General features: G+C 49.9%; 1 protein-coding gene across 1 annotated transcript in view; it reads left to right on the forward strand.

Moving 5' to 3' along the window:
- LOC119954819 (coiled-coil domain-containing protein 91-like) overlaps positions 1-22632 on the forward strand; it is a 33986-nt gene that overhangs the window by 7753 nt on the left and 3601 nt on the right. The window contains exons 2-5 of the mRNA XM_038780361.1: positions 3340-3609; positions 6349-6618; positions 7587-7856; positions 8576-8798. Coding sequence (XP_038636289.1) covers positions 3340-3609; positions 6349-6618; positions 7587-7856; positions 8576-8798 — 1033 coding nt within the window. The remainder of the gene's footprint in view (positions 1-3339; positions 3610-6348; positions 6619-7586; positions 7857-8575; positions 8799-22632) is intronic.

Genomic DNA, 22632 nt, shown 5'->3' on the forward strand with positions numbered 1-22632 from the left:
AGGGTGAATAAGTTGATTCTGGGGTTTGTGTGGGAGCGGATGGCCCCGAGAGTAAGGAGGGTATTTTTGGAGCGAAGAAGGGAGGTAGGGGGGCCTGGCGCTGCCCAACCTGTGTGGATATTATTGGGTGGCAAACGTGGCGATGATTCGCAGGTGGGTGACGGAAGGGGAGGGTGACGCATGGAAGAGACTGGAGGTAGCGTCCTGTGCGGGTACGAGTCTGGAGGCTTTGGTGACGGCCCCACTTCCACTCCCCGGCTAAGTACTCCACGAGTCCGGAGTTGGTTGCGTCCCTCAAAATCTGGGGACAGTGGAGGCGGCATAGGGGGGAAGTGAAGGCCTCAGTTTGGGCCCCGATACGGGGCAATCACCGTTTTGCGCCAGGGAGAATGGGTGGGGGATTTGGGAACTGGCACAGGGCAGGCATCAGACAGTTTGGGGACCTCTTCGTGGATGGGAAGTTCGCGACTCTGGAGGAGCTGGTGGGAAAGTGGAACATCCCCCCGGGAACGCTTTTAGGTATATGCAGGTCAGGGACTTTGTTAAGAGGCAGGTAGCGGAGTTTCTGCGGCTGCCGCCAAGGGGGGTGCAGGAAAGGGTGCTTTCGGGGACTTGGGTCGGGGAAGGGAAGATCTCGGCTATCTTCCAGCTGATGCAGGAGGAGGAGGAGGCCTCAGTAGATGAGCTCAGAGCGAAATGGGAGGAAGAGCTAGGGGAAGAGATTGAGGATGGGACGTGGTTGGACGCCCTGGATAGGGTGAATTCTTCCTCCTCTTGTGCACGGCTCAGCCTAATTCAGCTGAAGGTGCTGCACAGGGCTCACATGACAGGGGCAAGGATAGGCCGGTTTTTCGGAGGGGAAGACAGGTGTGGGAGGTGTTCGGGTGGCCCAGCGAACCACACCCACATGTTCTGGGCATGTCCGGCTCTGGCGGGGTTTTGGAAGGGGGTGGCGGGGATTTTGTCGGAAGTGGTTGGGTCTAGGGTCAGGCCGGGCTGGGGGCTCGCGATCTTTGGGGTAGCTTCGGAGCCGGGAGTGCAGGAGGCAAGAGAGGCCGGCATTCTGGCCTTTGCGCCTCTAGTAGCCCGGCGCAGGATTCTGTTACAGTGGAGGGATACGCGGCCCCCGAGCCCGGATACCTGGGTCAACGACATGGCTGGGTTCATCAGGCTGGAGAGGATGGAATTTGCGTTGAGGGGGGTCGGTACAGGGGTACTTTCGGCGGTGGCAGCTCTTTCTCAATTTCCTGGCGAAGGGGTAGAGAGTGATCGGTCTCGTCAGCAACTGGGGGGCGGGGGGGGGGCAGGGTGGGTGGGTTTGGGGATGGTTGGGGGGGTGGGTTTGGGGATGGTTGGGGGGGTGGGTGGGTTTGGGGATGGTTGGGGATGGGTGGATTTGGGGATGGTTGGGGGGGTGGGTGGGTTTGGGGATGGTTGGGGTGGGGGGCTTGGGGATGGTTGGGGGGGTGGGTGGGTTTGGTGATGGTTGGGGGATGGGTGGGTTTGGGGATGGTTGGGGGGGTGGGTGGGGTTGGGGATGGTTGGGGAGGGTGGGTGGGTTTGGGGATGCTTGGGGGGGTGGGTGGGTTTGGAGATGGTTGTGGGGGTGGGTGGGATTGGGGATGGTTGGGGGGGAGGGTGTGGGTGGGTTTGGGGATGGTTGGGGGGGTGGGTGGGTTTGGAGATGGTTGGGGGGGTGGGTGGGTTTGGGGATGGTTGGGGGGGAGGGTGTGGGTGGGTTTGGGGATGGTTGGGGGGGTGGGTGGGTTTGGGGATGGTTAGGGGGGTGGGTTTGCGGATGGTTAGGGGGGGTGGGTGGGTTTGGGGATGGTTGGGGGGGGTGGGTTTGGGGGGTTGGGGGGGTGGGTTTGGGGAATTGGTTAGGGGAGTGGGTTTGGGGATGGTTTGGGGGGTGGGTTTGCGGATGGTTAGGGGGGGTGGGTGGGTTTGGGGATGGTTGGGGGGGTGGGTTTGGGGATGGTTGGGGGGGAGGGTTTGGGGATGGTTGGGGGGGTGGGTTTGGGGATGGTTGGGGGGGAGGGTTTGGGGATGGTTGGGGGTGGTGGGTGGGTTTGGGGATGGTTGGGGGGGAGGGTTTGGGGATGGTTGGGGGTGGTGGGTGGGTTTGGCGATTGTTGGGGGGGGTGGGTTTGGGGATGGTTGGGGGTGGTGGGTGGGTTTGGGGATGGTTGGGGGGGTGGGTTTGGGGATGGTTGGGGGGGAGGGTTTGGGGATGGTTGGGGGTGGTGGGTGGGTTTGGGGATGGTTGGGGGGGTGGGTTTGGGGATGGTTGGGGGTGGTGGGTGGGTTTGGGGATGGTTGGGGGGGCAGGGTGGGTGGGTTTGGGGATGGTTGGGGGGTGTTTTTGCGGCGGTGGGTTTGTTAAGTTATTTTCTTCTTTCTTGTATTGCTATTTGTTATTATTTATTTTGGGGGGGGGAGAGTTCTTTTCTTGTTTTGGTGGAAATACACCTTGTTTGTTTTAAATTGCGGGGAGAAAATTTGTTATTGTTATTAAAAAAACTTGAATAAAAATTATTTTTTAAAAAAGCCTTGATTACACTACTCTCACCTTGTCGTAATTGATAGTGCATCAACAATGTAGAGGGAGCTTTACTCTGTATCTAACCCTGTGCTGTACCTTTCCTGGGAGTGTTTGATGGGGACAGTGTAGAGGGAGCTTTACTCTGTATCTAACCCCGTGCTGTACCTGCCCTGGGAGTGTTTGATGGGGACAGTGCAGAGGGAGCTTTACTCTGTATCTAACCCTGTGCTGTACCTGTCCTGGGAGTGTTTGATGGGGACAGTGTAGAGGGAGCTTTACTCTGTATCTAACCCTGTGCTGTACCTGTCCTGCGAGTGTTTGATGGGGAGGTTGTGGAGGGAGCTTTACTCTGTATCTAACCCTGTGCTGTACCTGTCCTGGGAGTGTTTGATGGGGACAGTGTAGAGGAAGCTTTACTCTGTATCTAACCCTGTGCTGTACCTGTCCTGGGAGTGTTTGATGGGGACAGTGCAGAGGGAGCTTTACTCTGTATCTAACCCTGTGCTGTACCTGTCCTGGGAGTGTTTGATGGGGACAGTGTAGCGGGAGCTTTACTCTGTATCTAACCCTGTGCTGTACCTGTCCTGGGAGTGTTTGATGGGGACAGTGCAGAGGGAGCTTTACTCTGTATCTAACCCTGTGCTGTACCTGTCCTGGGAGTGTTTGATGGGGACAGTGTAGAGGGAGCTTCACTCTGTATCTCACCCTGTGCTGTACCTGTCTTGGGAGTGTTTGGTGAGGACAGTAGAGAGATTCATTCTGTATCTAATTCTGGCTTTTTGTTTAATTTTAAGCGGCAGTGTCAGGAAGTTGGTGATGTCATCACCATTCCTGCTTTAATGCGGAGACTCCTCGAGGAGAAGGCGGAGGAGCTGAGGGAGAATTTTCAGTCCTCCATCAGCGGCCCTGAGGAGGAGAAGCAGACGCTGGTTACTGAGATGGATCAACAATTGCAGAAAGAGATGAAAACCTGCGGCAACGCCTACCAATCAGAGTTCACCGCTCTGATTGAGAGAATTATGGAGGAGAAGCTCAGGGATTTTCAAAATTATTACAGAAATGAGGTATTGCCAATTCCTGATCACATGACTTTTTCTTTAGTTGCCTTTACATTGAGGTCGACAAGGTATAATTACAGATAATGCTCAATTAACTCTACAGATCTGGCAATACCTGTGTAGAGAGAAGCGGAGTTACCCTTTGAGTCTGTATGACCATCTTCACAGATTTACTTGGTCCCATCCTAAATCTACGTTAGTTACTGAACGTTATTGACCACTGTTGTTCTTATCCTGTAACTGTTTGATGGCCAGATTATGGAGGGCGTTTTATTCTGTACCTGTCCCAGGAGTGTTTGATGGGGACAGTGTAGAGGGAGCTTTACTCGGTATCTAACCCCGTGCTGTACCTGTCCTGGGAGTGTTTGATGGGGACAGTGTAGAGGGAGCTTTACTCTATGTCTCACCCTGTGCTGTACCTGTCCTGGGAGTGTTTGATGCAGACAGTGTAGAGGTAGCTTTACTCTGTATCTAACCCTGTGCTGTACCTGTCCTGGGAGTGTTTGATGGGGACAGTGCAGAGGGAGCTTTACTCTGTATCTAACCCTGTGCTGTAGCTGTCCTGGGAGTGTTTGATGGGGACAGTGTGGAGGGAGCTTTACTCTGTATCTAACCCTGTGCTGTACCTGTCCTGGGAGTGTTTGATGGGGACAGTGTAGAGGAAGCTTTACTCTGTATCTAACCCCGTGCTGTACCTGTCCTGGGAGTGTTTGATGGGGACAGAATCAGAGGGAGCTTTACTCTGTATCTAACCCCGTGCTGTACCTGTCCTGGGAGTGTTTGATGGGGACAGTGTAGAGGGAGCTTTACTCTGTATCTAACCCCGTGCTGTACCTGTCCTGGGAGTATTTGATGGGGACAGTGTAGAGGGAGCTATACTCTGTAGCCCCAATGTAGAGGGAGCTTTACTGTGTCTCTAACCTCGTGCTGTATCAAATATAATAATAATCTTTATTGTCACAAGTAGGCTTACATTAACACTGCAATGAAGTTACTGTGAAAAGCCCCTCGTCTCCACGTCCCGGTGTCTGTTCGGGTACACAGAGGGACAATTCAGAATTTGCAAATTGTCTAATAGCACGTCTTTCGGGATTTGTGGGGGGAAACCGGATCACCCGGAGGAAACCCACGTGGACATGGGGAGAACGTGCAGACTCTGCACAGACAGTGTCCCAAGCCAGGAATCGAACCTGGGACCAGGCGCTGTGAGGCCATAGACCTAACCACTATGGTACCTTGCTGTTCTGCGAGTGTTTGATAGGAACAGTATACAGGAAGTTTTACTCTGTATCTAACCCTGTGCTGTACCTGTTGATGTACCATCGATTGCACGCAAGGCGAGTGATTTACCAAAGTCTGGCTTTAATTGACTAGAACACAGCTCTGCGATCGTCTACAGTGGAAAGGGACGATCGTCAGGCGTCTGAGCATTTATACCTCGTTTATAGAGGCGTGATTAACAGCCTCTCGGCCAATCGGCCGAGAGGCACATGACCGACCAGGGCCAATGGTAAGCCGACGTTCTGGCCCAATGGCAGACGAGTATGCAGATCATATCACCACACCTGTCCTGGGGGTGTTTGATGGGGACTGTGCAGAGGGAGCTTTACTCTGTATCTAACCCCGTGCTGTCCCTGTCCTGGGAGTGTTTGATGGGGACAGTGCAGAGGGAGCTTTACTCTGTATCTAACCCCGTGCTGTACCTGTCCTGGGAGTGTTTGATGGGGACAGTGCAGAGGGAGCTTTACTCTGTATCTAACCCTGTGCTGTACTTGTCCTGGGAGTGTTTGCTGGGGACAGTGCAGAGGGAGCTTTACTCTGTATCTAACCCCGTGCTGTACCTGTCCTGGGAGTGTTTGATGGGTACAGTGCAGAGGGAGCTTTACTCTGTATCTAACCCCGTGCTGTACCTGTCCTGGGAATGTTTGATGGGGACAGTGCAGAGGGAGCTTTACTCTGTATCTAACCCCATGCTGTACCTGTCCTGGGAGTGTTTGATGGGGACAGTGCAGAGGGAGCTTTACTCTGTATCTAACCCTGTGCTGTACCTGTCCTAGGAGTGTTGATGGGGACAGTGCAGAGGGAGCTTTACTCTGTATCTAACCCCGTGCTGAACCTGTCCTGGGAGTGTTTGATGGGGACAGTGCAGAGGGAGCTTTACTCTGTATCTAACCCCGTGCTGTACCTGTCCTGGGAATGTTTGATGGGGACAGTGCAGAAGGAGCTTTACTCTGTATCTAACCCAGTGCTGTACCTGTCTTGGGAGTGTTTGATGGGGACAGTGCAGAGGGAGCTTTACTCTGTATCTAACCCTGTGCTGTACCTGTCCTGGGAGTGTTAGGTGGGGACAGTGCAGAGGGAGCTTTACTCTGCATCTAACCCTGTGCTGTACTTGTCCTGGGAGTGTTTGATGGGGACAGTGCAAAGGGAGCTTTACTCTGTATCTAACCCCGTGCTGTACCTGTCCTGGGAGTGTTTGATGGGGACAGTGTGGAGGGAGCTTTACTCTGTATCTAACCCCGTGCTGTACCTGTCCTGGGAGTGTTTGATGGGGACAGTGCAGAGGGAGCTTTACTCTGTGCCTAACCCCGTGCTGTACCTGTCCTGGGAGAGTTTGATGGGGACAGTGTAGAGGGAGCTTCCCTCTGTATCTAACCCTGTGCTGTACCTGTCTTGGGAGTGTTTGTTGGGGACAGTAGAGAGATTTATTCTGTATCTAATTCTGGCTTTTTGTTTAATTTTAAGCGGCAGTGTCAGGAAGTTGGTGATGTCATCACCATTCCTGCTTTAATGCGGAGACTCCTCGAGGAGAAGGCGGAGGAGCTGAGGGAGAATTTTCAGTCCTCCATCAGCGGCCCTGAGGAGGAGAAGCAGACGCTGGTTACTGAGATGGATCAGCAACTGCAGAAAGAGATGAAATCCTGCGGCAACGCCTACCAATCAGAGTTCACCGCTCTGATTGAGAGAATTATGGAGGAGAAGCTCAGGGATTTTCAAAATTATTACAGAAATGAGGTATTGCCAATTCCTGATCACATGACTTTTTCTTTAGTTGCCTTTACATTGAGGTTTACAAGGTATAATTACAGATAATGCTCAATTAACTCCACAATACCTGTGTAGAGAGAAGCGGAGTTACCCTTTGAGTCTGTATGACCATCTTCACAGATTTACTTGGTCCCATCCTAAATCTACGTTAGTTACTGAACGTTATTGACCACTGTTGTCCTTATCCTGTAACTGTTTGATGGCCAGATTATGGAGGGCGTTTTATTCTGTACCTGTCCCAGGAGTGTTTGATGGGGACAGTGTAGAGGGAGCTTTACTCTGTATCTAACCCCGTGCGGTGCCTGTCCTGGGAGTGTTTGATGGGGACAGTGTAGAGGGAGCTTTACTCTGTATCTAACCCCGTGCTGTACCTGTCCTGGGAGTGTTTGATGGGGACAGTGTAGAGGGAGCTTTACTCTGTATCTAACCCCGTGCTGTACCTGTCCCAGGAGTGTTTGATGGGGACAGTGTAGAGGGAGCTTTACTCTGTATCTAACCCCGTGCTGTACCTGTCCTGGGAGTGTTTGATGGGGACAGTGTAGAGGGAGCTTTACTCTATGTCTCACCCTCTGCTGTACCTGTCCTGGGAGTGTTTGATGCGGACAGTGTAGAGGGAGCTTTACTCTGTATGTAACGCTTTGCTGTACCTGTCCTGGGAGTGTTTGATGGGGACAGTGTAGAGGGAGCTTTACTCTGTATCTAACCCCGTGCTGTACCTGTCCTGGAAGTGTTTGATGGGGACAGTGCAGAGGGAGCTTTACTCTGTATCTAACCCCGTGCTGTACCTGTCCTGGGAGAGTTTGATGAGGACAGTGCAGAGGGAGCTTTACTCTGTATCTAACCCCGTGCTGTACCTGTCCTGGGAGTGTTTGATGGGGACAGTGCAGAGGGAGCTTTACTCTGTATCTAATTCAGGCTTTTTGTGTAATTTTAAGCGGCAGTGTCTGGAAGTCGGTCATCACATCAGCATTCCTGCTTTAATGCGGAGACTCCTCGAGGAGAAGGCGGAGGAGCTGAGGGAGAATTTTCAGTCAAATATCAGCGGCCCTGAGGAGGAGAAGCAGACGCTGGTTACTGAGATGGATCAACAACTGCAGAAAGAGATGAAAACCTGCGGCAACGCCTACCAATCAGATTTCACTGCTCTGATTGAGAGAATTATGGAGGAGAAGCTCAGTGACTTTCAAAAGCATTTCGGAAATGAGGTATTGCCAATTCCTGCTCATGTGTTCTACCTGTCCTGGGAGTCGTCTTACAACACCAGGTTAAAGTCCAACAGGTTTGTTTCAAACACTACCTTTCGAAACACTGCTCCTTCCTCAGTTGAGCTAGTGTTTGAAACAAACCTGTTGGACTTTAACCTGGTGTTGTCAGACTTCTTACTGTGCTCACCCCAGTCCAAGTCCAACGCTGGCATCTCCACATCATGAACAGGGAGTATTTGATGGGGATAGTTGTAGAGGGAGCTTTACTCTGTATCTAACCCCGTGCTGTACCTGTCCTGGGAGTGTTTGATGGGGACAGTGTAGAGGGAGCTTTACTCTGTATCTAACCCCGTGCTGTACCTGTCCTGGGAGTGTTTGATGGGGATAGTATAGAGGAAGCTTTACTCTGTATCTAATCCCCTGCTGTACCTGTCCTGGGAGTGTTTGATGGGGACAGTGCAGAGGGAGCTTTACTCTGTATCTAACCCCGTGCTGTCCCTGTCCTGGGAGTGTTTGATGGGGACAGTGCAGAGGGAGCTTTACTCTGTATCTAACCCCGTGCTGTACCTGTCCTGGGAGTGTTTGATGGAGACAGTGTAGAGGGAGCTTTACTCTGTATCTAACTCCGTGCTGTACCTGTCCTGGGAGTGTTTGATGGGGACAGTGCAGAGGGAGCTTTACTCTGTATCTAACCCCGTGCTCTCTTTTGTGTTATTCAGGTATCACGTTTGGATTCTGCTCTGAAGTTTGTGAAGTTCACTCCAAGCTCAATGAGGAAATTCTTGCAGCAGAAGTGCAGTGTGCTGAGCGATGATTTTAGAATGTGTCTGAGGGGAACTGAGGAGAATGTGATGGAGATAACAGGGCTGAATGCCCGAATGGTGAGAGACCTGCAGATCCTCTGTGAGGATTACAACCAAAAATACGAGCAGCACCTGCAGCGTATCTGTGCCATCATATTGATTGCTGCATTTGGATTGACTGGATTATTTTTCGGGTCTTTCAAAGCGGGTCCCGCATTGGCAAAATCCAACTTCCTGATCTGGAATTCTCATGCAGCTGGATTGGGTGCTTTGCTTGGCATCGTGTTAGTTTTTGTGCCCGCGGTCATCATTGGGGCCATGGCAGGGTGGATTGTTGGGATGTGCGTGGCACGTCTCTTGGTGGCTTGGAAGCCGTGTAATAGAAGAAGCAGCAACTGCATTATGACAGAGAGAGTACCTTGGCTGGCAGGAACACAGAGAAAGTCTCTATCCCTGACTTCACCACGCCTAGAGCAGTTAAAATGACCACGGCAACGTGGTTATGATGCTTGAGCAGACCCCCTATTACTCCCACCCCTCCTGCTGTGATTTGCTTACTGACCAGGAATGGTTTGTTTAAAGTAGCAAAAGTTTGAGATTCAAACTCTTTTAGATTTCAGCGCCATGGATCTTGAATAAACAACAAACTTTACTGTACAAGCTCAGGTAGATAAAACAATTTACATTATCGATCATTCAGGGGTATGTATGAGGTAGATGTGAATTCATAGTCGATCTGTCGTCCCAACACATTGCACTATGGTGTAATCGGTGTAAAAACAGATTCCTGGATTCCCCAATGACTCTCCCAAGCTTTATTCCCATTGTGAGGCAGCCGATCTCACTGAAACTTCATTTAGAATTATAGAAGCATACAGTACTGAAGAGGCCCTTTGGCCCATCAAGCCTCCACTAACAAAAAAAACTGCTCTAATTCACACTAATCCATTTCCCAGCACTTGGCCCATAGCCTTGAATGTTACATTTCAAGTGCTCAGCTGAGTGCTGTTCAAAGATTGTGAAGTTTCCTACCTCAACTACCCTCCCAGGCAGTGCATTCCAGATTCCCTCTATACCTCTTGCCTTTCACCTTAAAATTATGCCCCCTTGTTATTGACCCTTCAACTAAGGCGACCAGTTGTTTCCTATCCACCCTGTCCATGCCCCTCATAACCTTGTACACCTCAATCAGGTCTCCTCTCAGCCTTCTCTGCTCCAAAGAAAACATCCAGCCTCACCTGATATCTCCTCCGCACCCCCTCCAGTGCAATCACATCCCTCTTGTCATATGGTGACCAGAACTGAACACAGTGCTCCAGCCGTGACCTAACCAGAGTCCTGTGCAACTCCAACATGACCTCCCTGCTCTTATTTTCTGTGCCACTATTGATAAAGGCAAGTGTCCCGTGTGCCTTCTTAATTACCCTATTTTTTTTATTTTTTTTTAATAAACAACTTTATTCAGGTCGTTTTTGGCTTTGTAAACAGTTACAGACATCAACAGAAAGAAAGCAAAAAAGGCAAAAATGTGCAAACATCCATGTACTTTCAATACTTCAATCGTAACATACTGCACAAGCCCGCTCCTCTCCCACCGGTACTACCCGCCATATTTTCCCTCCTACTCTACTCTACTCTACCCCCCCCACCCCCCCCCCCTCCCCCCCCCCCCCCCCCCCCCCTCTCCCCCCCCCCCCTGCTGACGCTCACTCTCCCGCAAAGAAGTCAATAAATGGTTGCCACCTCTGGGCGAACCCCTGTACAGATCCCCTCAAGGCGAACTTAATTTTTTCCATACCCAGGAATCTCGATATGTCCGCAAGCCACAGCTCAGTCTTCGGGGGCTTTGAGTCCCTCCATGCCAATAGTATTAGTTGCCGGGCTATCAGGGAAGCAAAGGCCAAAACATCGGCCTCTTTCTCCCCCTGGACTCCCGGGTCTTCCGAAACCCCAAAATTGCCACCCCTGGACTCATCACCACCCTTGTTTTTAGCACCCGGGACATGATCCCTGCAAATCCCTCCCAGTACCCCCTCAGCTTAGGGCATGCCCAAAACATGTGAACGTGGTTCGCTGGTCCTCCCGCGCACCTAGCGCATTTGTCCTCTATCCCAAAGAATTTGCTCATCCGAGTCACCGTCATATGGGCCCGGTGAACGACCTTAAATTGAATCAGCCCGAGCCTGGCACATGTTGCGGTCGAGTTTACCCTACTCAGGGCTTCTGCCCACAGCCCGTCCTCCATTTCCCCACCTAGCTCCTCCTCCCATTTAAGTTTCAGTTCCTCTGTCTGGGACCCTTCCTCCCTCATGAGCACCTTATAAATACCCGAGACTCTACCCTCCCCTTCTTCCCCCCTAGAGACTATTCTGTCCAGGATCCCCATTGGCGGGAGGCGTGGGAAAGATGAGACCTGTCTACGGACAAAGTCCCACAACTGTAGATACCTAAAATCATTTCCCCTTACCAGACCAAATTTCTCCTCCAAGCTCCTCAAACTCGCAAAGCTCCCTTCCAGGAACATATCACCCACCCTTCCCACCCCCGCCCGCCGCCATGCCCGAAACCCCCCATCCATACTCCCGGGGGCAAACCGATGGTCGTCGCAGATTGGCGCACAAACTGACGCCCCCGTCTCCCTTATATGCCTCCTCCATTGGCCCCATATCCGCAGGGTCGCCACCACTACGGGGCTGGTGGTGTACTTGGCCGGCGGCAGCGGTAGAGGAGCCGTGACCAGGGCTGCCAAGCTGGAGCCCCTGCACGAAGCCGCCTCCACCCGCTCCCAGATAGACCCCGTACCCACCATCCACTTCCTTATCATAGCGATGTTGGCCGCCCAGTAATAATTAATCAGACTCGGCAAAGCCAGCCCTCCCTCGCTGCGGTCCCTCTCCAACATCGCCTTCTTCACCCGCGGGGATTTTCCTGCCCAGACAAAGCTCATGATCATCCTGTTAACTCTTTTGAAGGACTGTGGAACAAAGATCGGGATGCACTGAAAAACAAACAGAAATCTAGGGAGGATTGTCATCTTTACAGTCTGCACCCTCCCTGCCAGCGACAGCGGGAGTGCATCCCATCTCCGAAACTCTCCCTTCATTTGCTCCACCACCCTGGCCAAATTTAACTTGTGCAGCCTGTCCCAGTCTCGTGCCACCTGGATTCCCAAATACCGGAAAGTTTCCTCAACCAGCCTAAATGGTAGCCCTCTCAATCTGTTCTCCTGGCCCCTTGCCTGTACCACAAACATTTCACTCTTGGCCGTATTTAATTTGTATCCTGAGAACTGGCCGAACTTCCTCAGCATTCCCAGTATACTTCCCATCCCGGCCACTGGGTCCGACACGTACAGGAGCAGGTCGTCTGCGTAAAGAGAGACCCTTAATTACCCTATTAACCTGTCCTGCCGCCCTCAGGGATCTGTGGACAAGCACCTCAAATCCCTCAATTCCTCCGAGCTTCCTAATGTCCTGCCACTCATTGAGTACTCTCTTGTCGTATTACTCCTTTCAAAGTGCATCACCTCACACTTTTCAGGGTTAAGTTCCATCTGCCACTGATCTGGTAGTCTGACCAATCTGCCTATGTACCCCTGTAACCTAAGACGTTCCTTTTCACTGTCAGCCATCCCGCCAATCTTCATGTCATCTGCAAACTTACTTATCACCCCCCCCCCCCCCCCCCCCCCCCCACACACACACACACACACACACACACATTTCTTTCTATATTGTTTATATATATATATCAAACAATAAGGGACCCAGTACTCATCCCTGTGGTAGGTCACTGGACACTCGCCTCCAGTAACATAAATAGCCTTCTACCACCATCCTCTGTTTCCTATCACTAAGCCTATTTTGGATCCTACTTGCCACGTTTATCCTTGTGCTTCTTTATCAGTCTCCCATGTGGGACCTTGTCAAAGGCTTTTGTAAGTATCCTGCCTAAACTCTTTGCCTAATCAAACTTTTGGGTTTGAGCTAAAACCACAGCCCCCGTTGCTTTATGGACCGATCTGGCAGATCCCCTCTGATTCTTGATGCTCTGTGGCATAGCCCATGATATCATTTTGATGGGGTGGCTGATAGCCAATTGGCTACATTAATTAACCAGGACATGGCAGATTCTCGATACGATTAGTCTGGATTATTCTAGAATATCCTGCTGGTGACTCTCTGGCTGGGATTCTTCGGTCTGCCAGCTGTGTTTTCCTCCATGGCCCGACCCCACTGGCAGCAGGATTCTCCGTTCCCACAGCGGGCCAATGGGGTTTCCCAGTGTGGCCACCCCACGCTGTGGGGAAACCCAGGGGCGAGATGTGCTGCCGGTGGTTCGGAGGATCCCACCGACAGAGAATTCCGCTGTCTGTGTTTTTACTTTCAGTTTTGTTTGGGACCTCCAGAGCTGAGCAGAATCCTTTTGAGTCTCTCTCCCGGAAGAGGGAAATTCTCTCTCAAATCTTAGCTGGAACTGCCTTCAGGTAAACAGAGCAGTTAGTTAGTACTCAAAGCCTGAAGATAGAGCCGAGGAGGGGGAATGTCTGGACTCCTCTCCCATTAAAGGTAAAAGACCACTCGAAGGCCTCGCAAAAACTGCTGCTCTGATATTCTGTTTAATTGGGACAAGCTGTTGGTGAGTCTGCTGAAGCTGACCACATATCAGAAACTGAGCAGACCTGAGGTGATTGGTCCATGGGTAAAACTCAGCTCAACACAAGTTAGAGTCTGTCCGCAGAGGAACCTGAGAGTCCGGCCTCAGTGGTCCAGCTTGAAGATACCTCACATTCTGAAGGCATCACCACCTATACGGACATTAACCCCAGCATTGAAGATCCTCAAATCTCTCATACCTCTTAATCTCTGTTATTTTTGAACCTTTCCTCCCCACTTTACCGTGTGTCTGGGAGGAGGGTGGGACGGTGTTTCGGGGAATATTTAGACTAGTGGACCATTATTCCATTATTGTCATTATATGTTCATCTTTTACTCTTGTTATTAATAAACAATTTGTTAATGTTTTACTTATAAATTTGGTGCCTGTAACTCATTGGGGCAGTCAAGGGTTAACAATCTCAAGAATATACTCAAATGTTTGGTTAATTCATTTATGTTGGGACTCTGGAGTCTGTGAGGCTGAAACTGACTGTGCACTCGTCCAGGGTGTTGTAACACTTTGCTGAAATCCATATAAACTACATCAGCTGCACTACCCTTATCTACACACCTTGTAACCTCTTCAACAAATTCAATCAAAATTGTTAGGCATGACTTCCCTCTGACAAAGCCGTGCTATCCCTGATCAAACCTTGTCTCTCCTAGAGGAGATTGATTCTCTCCTTCAGAATTATCTCCAATAGTTTCCCTACCACTGATGTGAGACTCACTGGTTTATAATTCTTTGTTTATCTCTCCCACCCTTCCTGAAAAGTGGAACCACATTAGCTGCTCTCCAGTCCTCTCATACCTCCCCTGTGGCCAGAGAGGAATTAAACATTTGAGTCAGAACCCCTGTAATCTCCTCCCTTGCCTCCCATAGCAGCCTGGGATACAATGGCACAGAAGCACAGTAGTTGGCACTGTTGCTTCACAGCACCAGGGACCTGGGTTCAATTCCCAGCTTGGGTCACTGACTGTGGAGGCTGCACGTTCTCCCAATGTCTCCGTGGGTTTCCTCCGAGTGCTCCGGTTTCCTCCCGGCAAATTGAGTCACAGGTTGAGTCACAGGTGCAGCTGTGTGCTAGCACCCGCCCGGCATCTGATGAGAAGGTGATTCGTATCCGTGAGGAGGCAGCCAAAGACCCCCTCTTGCAGCGTGTTATGCAACACCTAGCCAATGGCTGGCAAAAAGGGCAGTGCCCTCAATTTTTCAATGTGAAGGACGACCTGACGGCGGTTGATGGAATCCTCCTCAAACTGGACCGGATTGTAATTCCACACAGTCTCCAGCGCTTGATGCTCTGTCAAATCCATGAGGGACACCTGGATGTGGAAAAGTGCAGACACAGAGCCAGGCAGGCCGTCTACTGGCCCGGGATTAGCCAGGACATCGCAATATGGTCCTTAACTGTGCGACCTGTCAACGTTTCCAGCCAGCGCAGAGTAAGGAGACACTTCAGCAGCATGAAATCGATACCTCGCCGGGATCCAAGGTTGGCATCGACCTCTTTCATGCAATTGTCGTGATTATGTGTTAATCATTGATTATTTTTCCAGTTAACCTGAAGTGGTGAAGCTCTTGGACCTCACATCTCAGACCGTCATCAAGGCCTGTAAGGAGACGTTCTCCAGGCATGGTACTCTCCTCACTGTCATGAGTGACAATGGGTTAATTCCTCCTCAGCATGTACCAGGCTCAGTCTAATTCAATTCAAGGTGGTCTACCAGGCACATATGACGGCAGCGAGAATGAGGAAGTTTTATGGGGTAGAAGACAGTTGAATGAGGTGCAAGGGCAGCCCTGCAAACCATGTCCACATGTTTTGGGCATGCCCGGAGCTTAGAGAGTTCTGGCAAGGGTTCGTGAGGGCAATGTCCAAGGTGCTTAACACACGGGTGGTGCCGAGTCCAGAGATAGCGATGTTTGGAGTGTCAGAAGACCCGGGAGTTCATGGGGTGAAAGAGGCTGACGTCTTGGCCTTTGCCTCCCCAGTAGCCCGGAGACGGATTTTATTAATGTGGAAGGGCTCGAAGCCCCCGAGTGTAGAGACCTGGGTTAACGACGTGGCTGGGTTTCTCAGCCTCGAGAAAATAAAGTTTGCCTTAAGAGGGTCTACACTAGGGGTCTCTCGGAGGTGGCAGCCGTTCGTCGACATTCTCGGGAAAATTTAAATGTCAGCAGCAGCAATCTGTTGGGGGGGGGGGGGGTGAGTGCGTCATTGGGATGGTGTGGGAAGACTGAGTTGTGTGGGGTAATATCTATTTAATTGTTATTGTATACTCTCTTTTTGCACTCTAATTTGTTTTGTTATTATTGTTATTACTGTTTTATTATGAAAAATTCTGCAAAACCTTAATAAAAATACTTTTTTTAAAAATTAGTGACAATGGCCCGTTGCTTCAGCAGCCATGAATGGTCTCTGTTTGCCCAGTAGTATCAGTTCAAACACGTCACTTCCAGCCCACACTATCTGCAAACGGGAAGGTTGAGAAAGGGGTGCACATAGTGAAGCAGCTCATCTGCAAGGCCGCGGATTCTGCGTCTGACATTCACCTCGCGCTGCTTGCATATAGGGCGACCCCACTGTCCACTGGCATGTCACCGGCTCAACTCCTGATGAACATGGATCTGCGAACTACACTACCAGCCATACATGTGCCCAACCTGGATCACCTCCCAGTGCTGCAGAAGGTGCAGCAACTCCGAGACTGGCAAAACCAGGGCTATGATGCTCATGCCACCGATTTGCCCGTGTTATCCCCGTTAGACACTGTTCGGGTCCAGATCCCTGATGGAGGCTGGTCAGCTCCAGCTGTCGTTGTTCGACAGGCTGCCCCCCGCTTGCATGTTGTGTGTCTGGCTGATGGTTCTGTTGTGCGACGAAACAGACGGGCACTGCGCAAAGTTGCCTGTCCGCAACCACATTCTGCTCCGTTTCCTTCTGTTGTTTTGCCAGCTCCTGATACCTCGACTCACGAGGCCACAAGTCAGGCTTCAATCCCGCCCATCAAGGCTCTGTCGTCCCCACCACCACCTCTCCGGCGGTCAACCAGGATCAGGCGCAAGCCTGACTTATGAACATTTATTCTGTTTGCTATGTTCTGTGTTCTCGCATTAGACAGCGGTTTTCACATGTACATATGTTCACATCCACTGCATGTATATATGTTAATATTGGCCTATTCTTGTAAATATGCTCACATATGTCATCCAGACATTAAAAAAGGGGAGGTGTCATGATACGCAGACACACACATAATGATAGAAAGGCAGGCACAGACAGGCAGCTAATGGACACAGAGAACAGGACATGACCAATTAGCAGGCAGGACACTCAGGGGTGGGATCTGACTATAAAATTTAGGATGTATAGAATGGGGAAGGAAACTGCAGGGGATGGGTACAATCGAAATGTGGAGCTTTTTCAAGGAACAGCTACTGCGTGTCCTTGATAAGTATGTACCTGTCAGGCAGGGAGGAAGTTGTCGAGCAAGGGAACCGTGGTTTGCTAAGGAAGTTGAAGCACTTGTCAAGAGGAAGAAGAAGGCTTATGTTAGGATGAGACATGAAGGCTCAGTTAGGGCACTTGAGAGTTACAAGTTAGCCAGGAAGGACCTAAAGGGAGAGTTAAGAAGAGCGAGGAGAGGACACGAAAAGTCGTTGGCGGATAGGATCAAGGAAAACCCTAAGGCTTTCTATAGGTATATCAGGAACAAAAGAATGACTAGAGTAAGATTAGGGCCAATCAAGGATAGTAGTGGAAAGTTGTGTGTGGAATCAGAGGAGATAGGGGAAGCATTAAATGGATATTTTTCGTCAGTGTTTACACTGGAGAAAGACCATGTTGTCGAGGAGAACACTCAGGTTCAGTCGACCAGGCTAGATGGAATTGAAGTTCAAAAGGAGGAGGTGTTAGCAATTTTGTAAAATGTCAAAATAGATAAGTCCCCTGGGCCAGATGGGATTTATCCTAGGATTCTCTGGGAAGCCAGGGAGGAGATTGCAGAGCCTTTGTCCTTGATCTTTATGTCGTCTTTGTCGACAGGAATAGTGCCGGAAGACTGGAGGATAGCAAATGTTGTCCCCTTGTTCAAGAAGGGGAGTAGAGACAACCCTGGTAATTATAGACCTGTGAGCCTTACTTTGGTTGTGGGTAAAATGTTGGAAAAGGTTATAAGAGATGGGGTTTATAATCATCTTGAAAAGAACAAGTTGATTAGCGATAGTCAACACGGTTTTGTGAAGGGTAGGTCATGCCTCACAAACCTTATTGAGTTTTTTGAGAAGGTGACCAAACAGGTGGATGAGGGTAAAGCGGTTGATGTGGTGTATATGGATTTCAGTAAGGCATTTGATAAGGTTCCCCACGGTAGGCTATTGCAGAAAATAAGGAAGTATGGGATTGAAGGTGATTTAGCGGTTTGGATCAGTAATTGGTTAGCTGAAAGAAGACACAGGGTGGTGGTTGATGGCAAATATTCATCCAGGAGTTCGGTTACTAGTGGTGTACCACAAGGATCTGTTTTGGGGCCACTGCTGTTTGTCATTTTTATAAATGACCTGGAAGAGGGTGTAGAAGGATGGGTTAGTAAATTTGCAGATGACACGAAGGTCGGTGGAGTTGTGGATAGTGCTGAAGGATGTTATAGGATACAGAGGGACATAGATAAGCTGCAGAGCTGGGCTGAGAGGTGGCAGATGGAGTTTAATGCGGAAAAGTGTGAGGTGGTTCACTTTGGAAGGAGTAACAGGAATGCAGAGTACTGGGCTAATGGCAAGATTCTTGGTAGTGTAGATGAACAGAGAGATCTCGGCATCCAGGTACATAAATCCCTGAAAGTTGCCACCCAGGTTAATAGGGCTGTTAAGAAGGCATATGGTGTGCTAGCCTTTATCAGTAGGGGGATTGAGTTTCGGAGCCACAAGGTCATGCTGCAGCTGTACATAACTCTGGTGCGGCCGCTCCTGGAGTACTGCGTGCAGTTCTGGTCACCACATTATAGGAAGGATGTGGAAGCTTTGGAAAGGGTTCAGAGGAGATTTACTAGGGTGTTGCCTGGTATGGAGGGAAGGTCTTACGAGGAAAGGCTCAGGGACTTGAGGTTGTTTTCGTTAGAGAGAAGGCTGAGAGGTGACTTAATAGAGACATATAAGATAGTCAGAGGGTTAGATAGGGTGGACAGTGAGAGTCTCTTTCCTCGGATGGTGATGACCAACACGAGGAGACATAGCTTTAAATTGAGGGGTGATAGATATAGGACAGATGTCAGAGACAGTTTCTTTACTCAGAGAGTAGTAGGGGTGTGGAACGCCCTGCCTGCAACAGTAGTAGACTCGCCAACTTTAAGGGCATTTAAGTGGTCACTGGATAGACATATGGATGAAAATGGAATAGTGTAGGTCAGATAGGCTTCAGATGGTTTCACAGGTCGGCGCAACATCGAGGGCTGAAGGGCCCGTACTGCGCTGTAATGTTCTATGTTCTATTGTAACTAATATTTGAACGAACTATTTTATATCACATTCGCTTGTTCCATTCCTCAGTGTGATCATGTTTCTCAGTCGCTGCCTCATGTGTGATCATGCATCAGGTAACAGACATCTGATTTATGGGAACACATTCCACTCGTTCTCTGAATCGTGCCCTCTCTCTCTCTCTATGTCTTTCTCTCTACAATAGCCTACCGTGGGGAACCTTATCAAATGCCTTACTGAAATCCATATACACCACATCAACCGCTTTACCCTCATCCACCTGTTTGGTCACCTTCTCAAAAAACTCAATAAGGTTTGTGAGGCATGACCTACCCTTCACAAAACCGTGTTGACTATCGCTAATCAACTTGTTCTTTTCAAGATGATTATAAACCCCATCTCTTATAACCTTTTCCAACATTTTACCCACAACCAAAGTAAGGCTCACAGGTCTATAATTACCAGGGTTGTCTCTACTCCCCTTCTTGAACAAGGGGACAACATTTGCTATCCTCCAGTCTTCCGGCACTATTCCTGTCGACAAAGACGACATAAAGATCAAGGACAAAGGCTCTGCAATCTCCTCCCTGGCTTCCCAGAGAATCCTAGGATAAATCCCATCTGGCCCAGGGGACTTATCTATTTTGACATTTTACAAAATTGCTAACACCTCCTCCTTTTGAACTTCAATTCCATCTAGCCTGGTCGACTGAACCTGAGTGTTCTCCTCGACAACATGGTCTTTCTCCAGTGTAAACACTGACGAAAAATATCCATTTAATGCTTCCCCTATCTCCTCTGATTCCACACACAACTTTCCACTACTATCCTTGATTGGCCCTAATCTTACTCTAGTCATTCTTTTGTTCCTGATATACCTATAGAAAGCCTTAGGGTTTTCCTTGATCCTATCCGCCAACGACTTTTCGTGTCCTCTCCTCGCTCTTCTTAACTCTCCCTTTAGGTCCTTCCTGGCTAACTTGTAACTCTCAAGTGCCCTAACTGAGCCTTCATGTCTCATCCTAACATAAGCCTTCTTCTTCCTCTTGACAAGTGCTTCAACTTCCTTAGCAAACCACGGTTCCCTTGCTCGACAACTTCCTCCCTGCCTGACAGGTACATACTTATCAAGGACACGCAGTAGCTGTTCCTTGAAAAAGCTCCACATTTCGATTGTACCCATCCCCTGCAGTTTCCTTCCCCATCCTATACATCCTAAATCTTGCCGAATAGCATCATAATTGCCTTTCCCCCAGCTATAATTCTTGTTTGCGGTATATACCTATCCCTGCCCATTGCTAAAGTAAACATAACCGAGTTGTGATCACTATCACCAAAGTGCTCACCAACATCTAAATCTAACACCTGGCCGGGTTCATTACCCAGTACCAAATCCAATGTGGCCTCCCCCCTTGTTGGCCTGTCTACATACTGTATCAGAAAACCCTCCTGCACACACTGTACAAAAACTGACCCATCTATAGTACTCGAACTATAGTATTTCCAGTCAATATTTGGAAAGTTAAAGTCCCCCATAACAACTACTCTGTTACTCTCGCTCCTGTCGAGAATCATCTTTGCAATCCTTTCCTCTACATCTCTGGAACTATTCGGAGGTCTATAGACAACTCCCAACAGGGTGACCTCTCCTCTCCTGTTCCTAACCTCGGCCCATACTACCTCAGTAGACGAGTCCTCAAGCGTCCTTTCTACCGCCGTAATACTTTCCTTGATTAACAATGCCACATCCCCCCCCTCTTTTACCATCTTCTCTGTTCTTACAGAAACATCTAAATCCTGGAACCTGCAACAACCATTCCTGTCCCTGCTCTACCCATGTCTCCGAAATCGCCACAACATCGAGATCCCAGGTACCAACCCATGCTGCAAGCTCACCCACCTTATTCCGGATGCTCCTGGCGTTGAAGTGGACACACTTCAAACCAGCGTCCTGCTTGCCGGTGCCCTCTTTCGAACTTTTAACCCTATCCCTGACCTCACTACTCTCAACATCCTGTACACTGGGACTACAATTTAGGTTCCCATCCCCCTGCTGAATTAGTTTAAACCCCCCCGAAGAGCACTAGCAAATCTCCCCCCCAGGATATTGGTACCCCTCTGGTTCAGGTGAAGACCATCCTGTTTGTAGAGGTCCCACCTACCCCAGAATGAGCTCCAATTATCCAGGAAACCAAAACCCTCCCTCCTGCACCATCCCTGTAGCCACGTGTTCAACTCCTCTCTCTCCTTATTTCTCACTTCGCTAGCACGTGGCACGGGTAACAACCCAGAGATAACAACTCTGTTTGTTCTAGCTCTCAGCTTCCACCCTAGCTCCCTGAATTTCTGTCTCAAATCCCCATCTCTCTTCCTACCTATATCGTTGGTACCTATGTGGACCACGACTTGGGGCTGCTCCCCCTCCCCCTTAAGGATCCCAAAAACACGATCAGAGACATCACGAACCCTGGCACCTGGGAGGCAACACACCAACCGTGAGTCTCTTTCGTTCCCACAGAACCTCCTGTCTGTTCCTCTAACTATGGAGTCCCCAATGACAAGTGCTCTGTTCCTCTTCTCCCTTCCCTTCTGAGCAACAGGGACAGACTCTGTGCCAAAGACCTGTGCCCTATTGCTTACCCCTGGTAAGTCGTCCCCCGCAACAGTATCCAAAACAGTATACTTGTTATAGAGGGGAACGACCACAGGGGATCCCTGCACTGCCTGCCGGTTCCCTCTCCCTCCCCTGACAGTAACCCATCTACCTTCTTCTTTTACCTGAGGTGTGACTACCTCCCTATAACTCCTCTCAATAACCTCCTTCGCCTCCCGAATGATCCAAAGTTCATCCAGCTCCAGCTCCAGGTCCCTAACGCGGCTCTCGAGGAGCTGGAGTTGGGTGCACTTCCCGCAGATGTAGTCAGAAGGGACACTAGAGGTGACCCTTTCCTCCCACATTCTGCAGGAGGAACATTCAACTGCCCTAGCCTCCATTCCCACTGAATTGACTTCCCAACCACTGAAAAATAAAAATAAAAAACTTGTTAGTTTAGCAATCCAACGGACAGAACTTTTTTTTTGGTTAGAGGAGGAGGATGGGTGGGAGACACTACGTAGGTAGTGGTGTTTCGGGTAAAGCTGTCACTCGAGAACAGCCCCTTCACAAACCACCTTCAACTTACGCTGACCGCACTGCACGTATGCAAATCTCCCCGGAACAGCCAATCAGAAGCTCTGCTCTGCTGCCCTCTGCTGGATGCTTGCCTTCCGTCGAACTCCTCGGGTCACTTATGCAGGTGCACCTTCAACTTACGCTGACCGCACTGCACGTATGCAAATCTCCCCGGAACAGCCAATCAGAAGCTCTGCTCTGCTGCCCTCTGCTGGATGCTTGCCTTCCGTCGAACTCCTGGGGTCACTTATGCAGGTGCACCTTCAACTTACGCTGACCGCACTGCACGTATGCAAATCTCCCCGGAACAGCCAATCAGAAGCTCTGCTCTGCTGCCCTCTGCTGCATCTACAATAATGTAGATGTGAGCCAGTCTGATAGTAGTGAGTTCACAAACAAAGGACAAAGGGATTCAGAAAGCATGGGAAGGAAGGAGGGAGGGGTGCCTCGTGGAGGATGGGGAAAAGGATGCTGGGTAACAAGAGGCCCAGGGTTGAGGAATGCGAAGTGAGCCAATCAGGATATATGGCCAGGTCAGAAGGTGTATAGGATGACCTATGGGAATCTTGTATGTGAAACCCGATGCCATTTGAATGATATTTGCTGAGATTTCTTTGTCTTCGATTTCACTCGGTTCTGGAGCTTCAGAAGACGCCTGTTTGTT

The sequence above is a fragment of the Scyliorhinus canicula genome, chromosome 20, assembly GCF_902713615.1.
Source record: "Scyliorhinus canicula chromosome 20, sScyCan1.1, whole genome shotgun sequence".
In the NCBI taxonomy this organism is placed as follows: domain Eukaryota; kingdom Metazoa; phylum Chordata; class Chondrichthyes; order Carcharhiniformes; family Scyliorhinidae; genus Scyliorhinus; species Scyliorhinus canicula.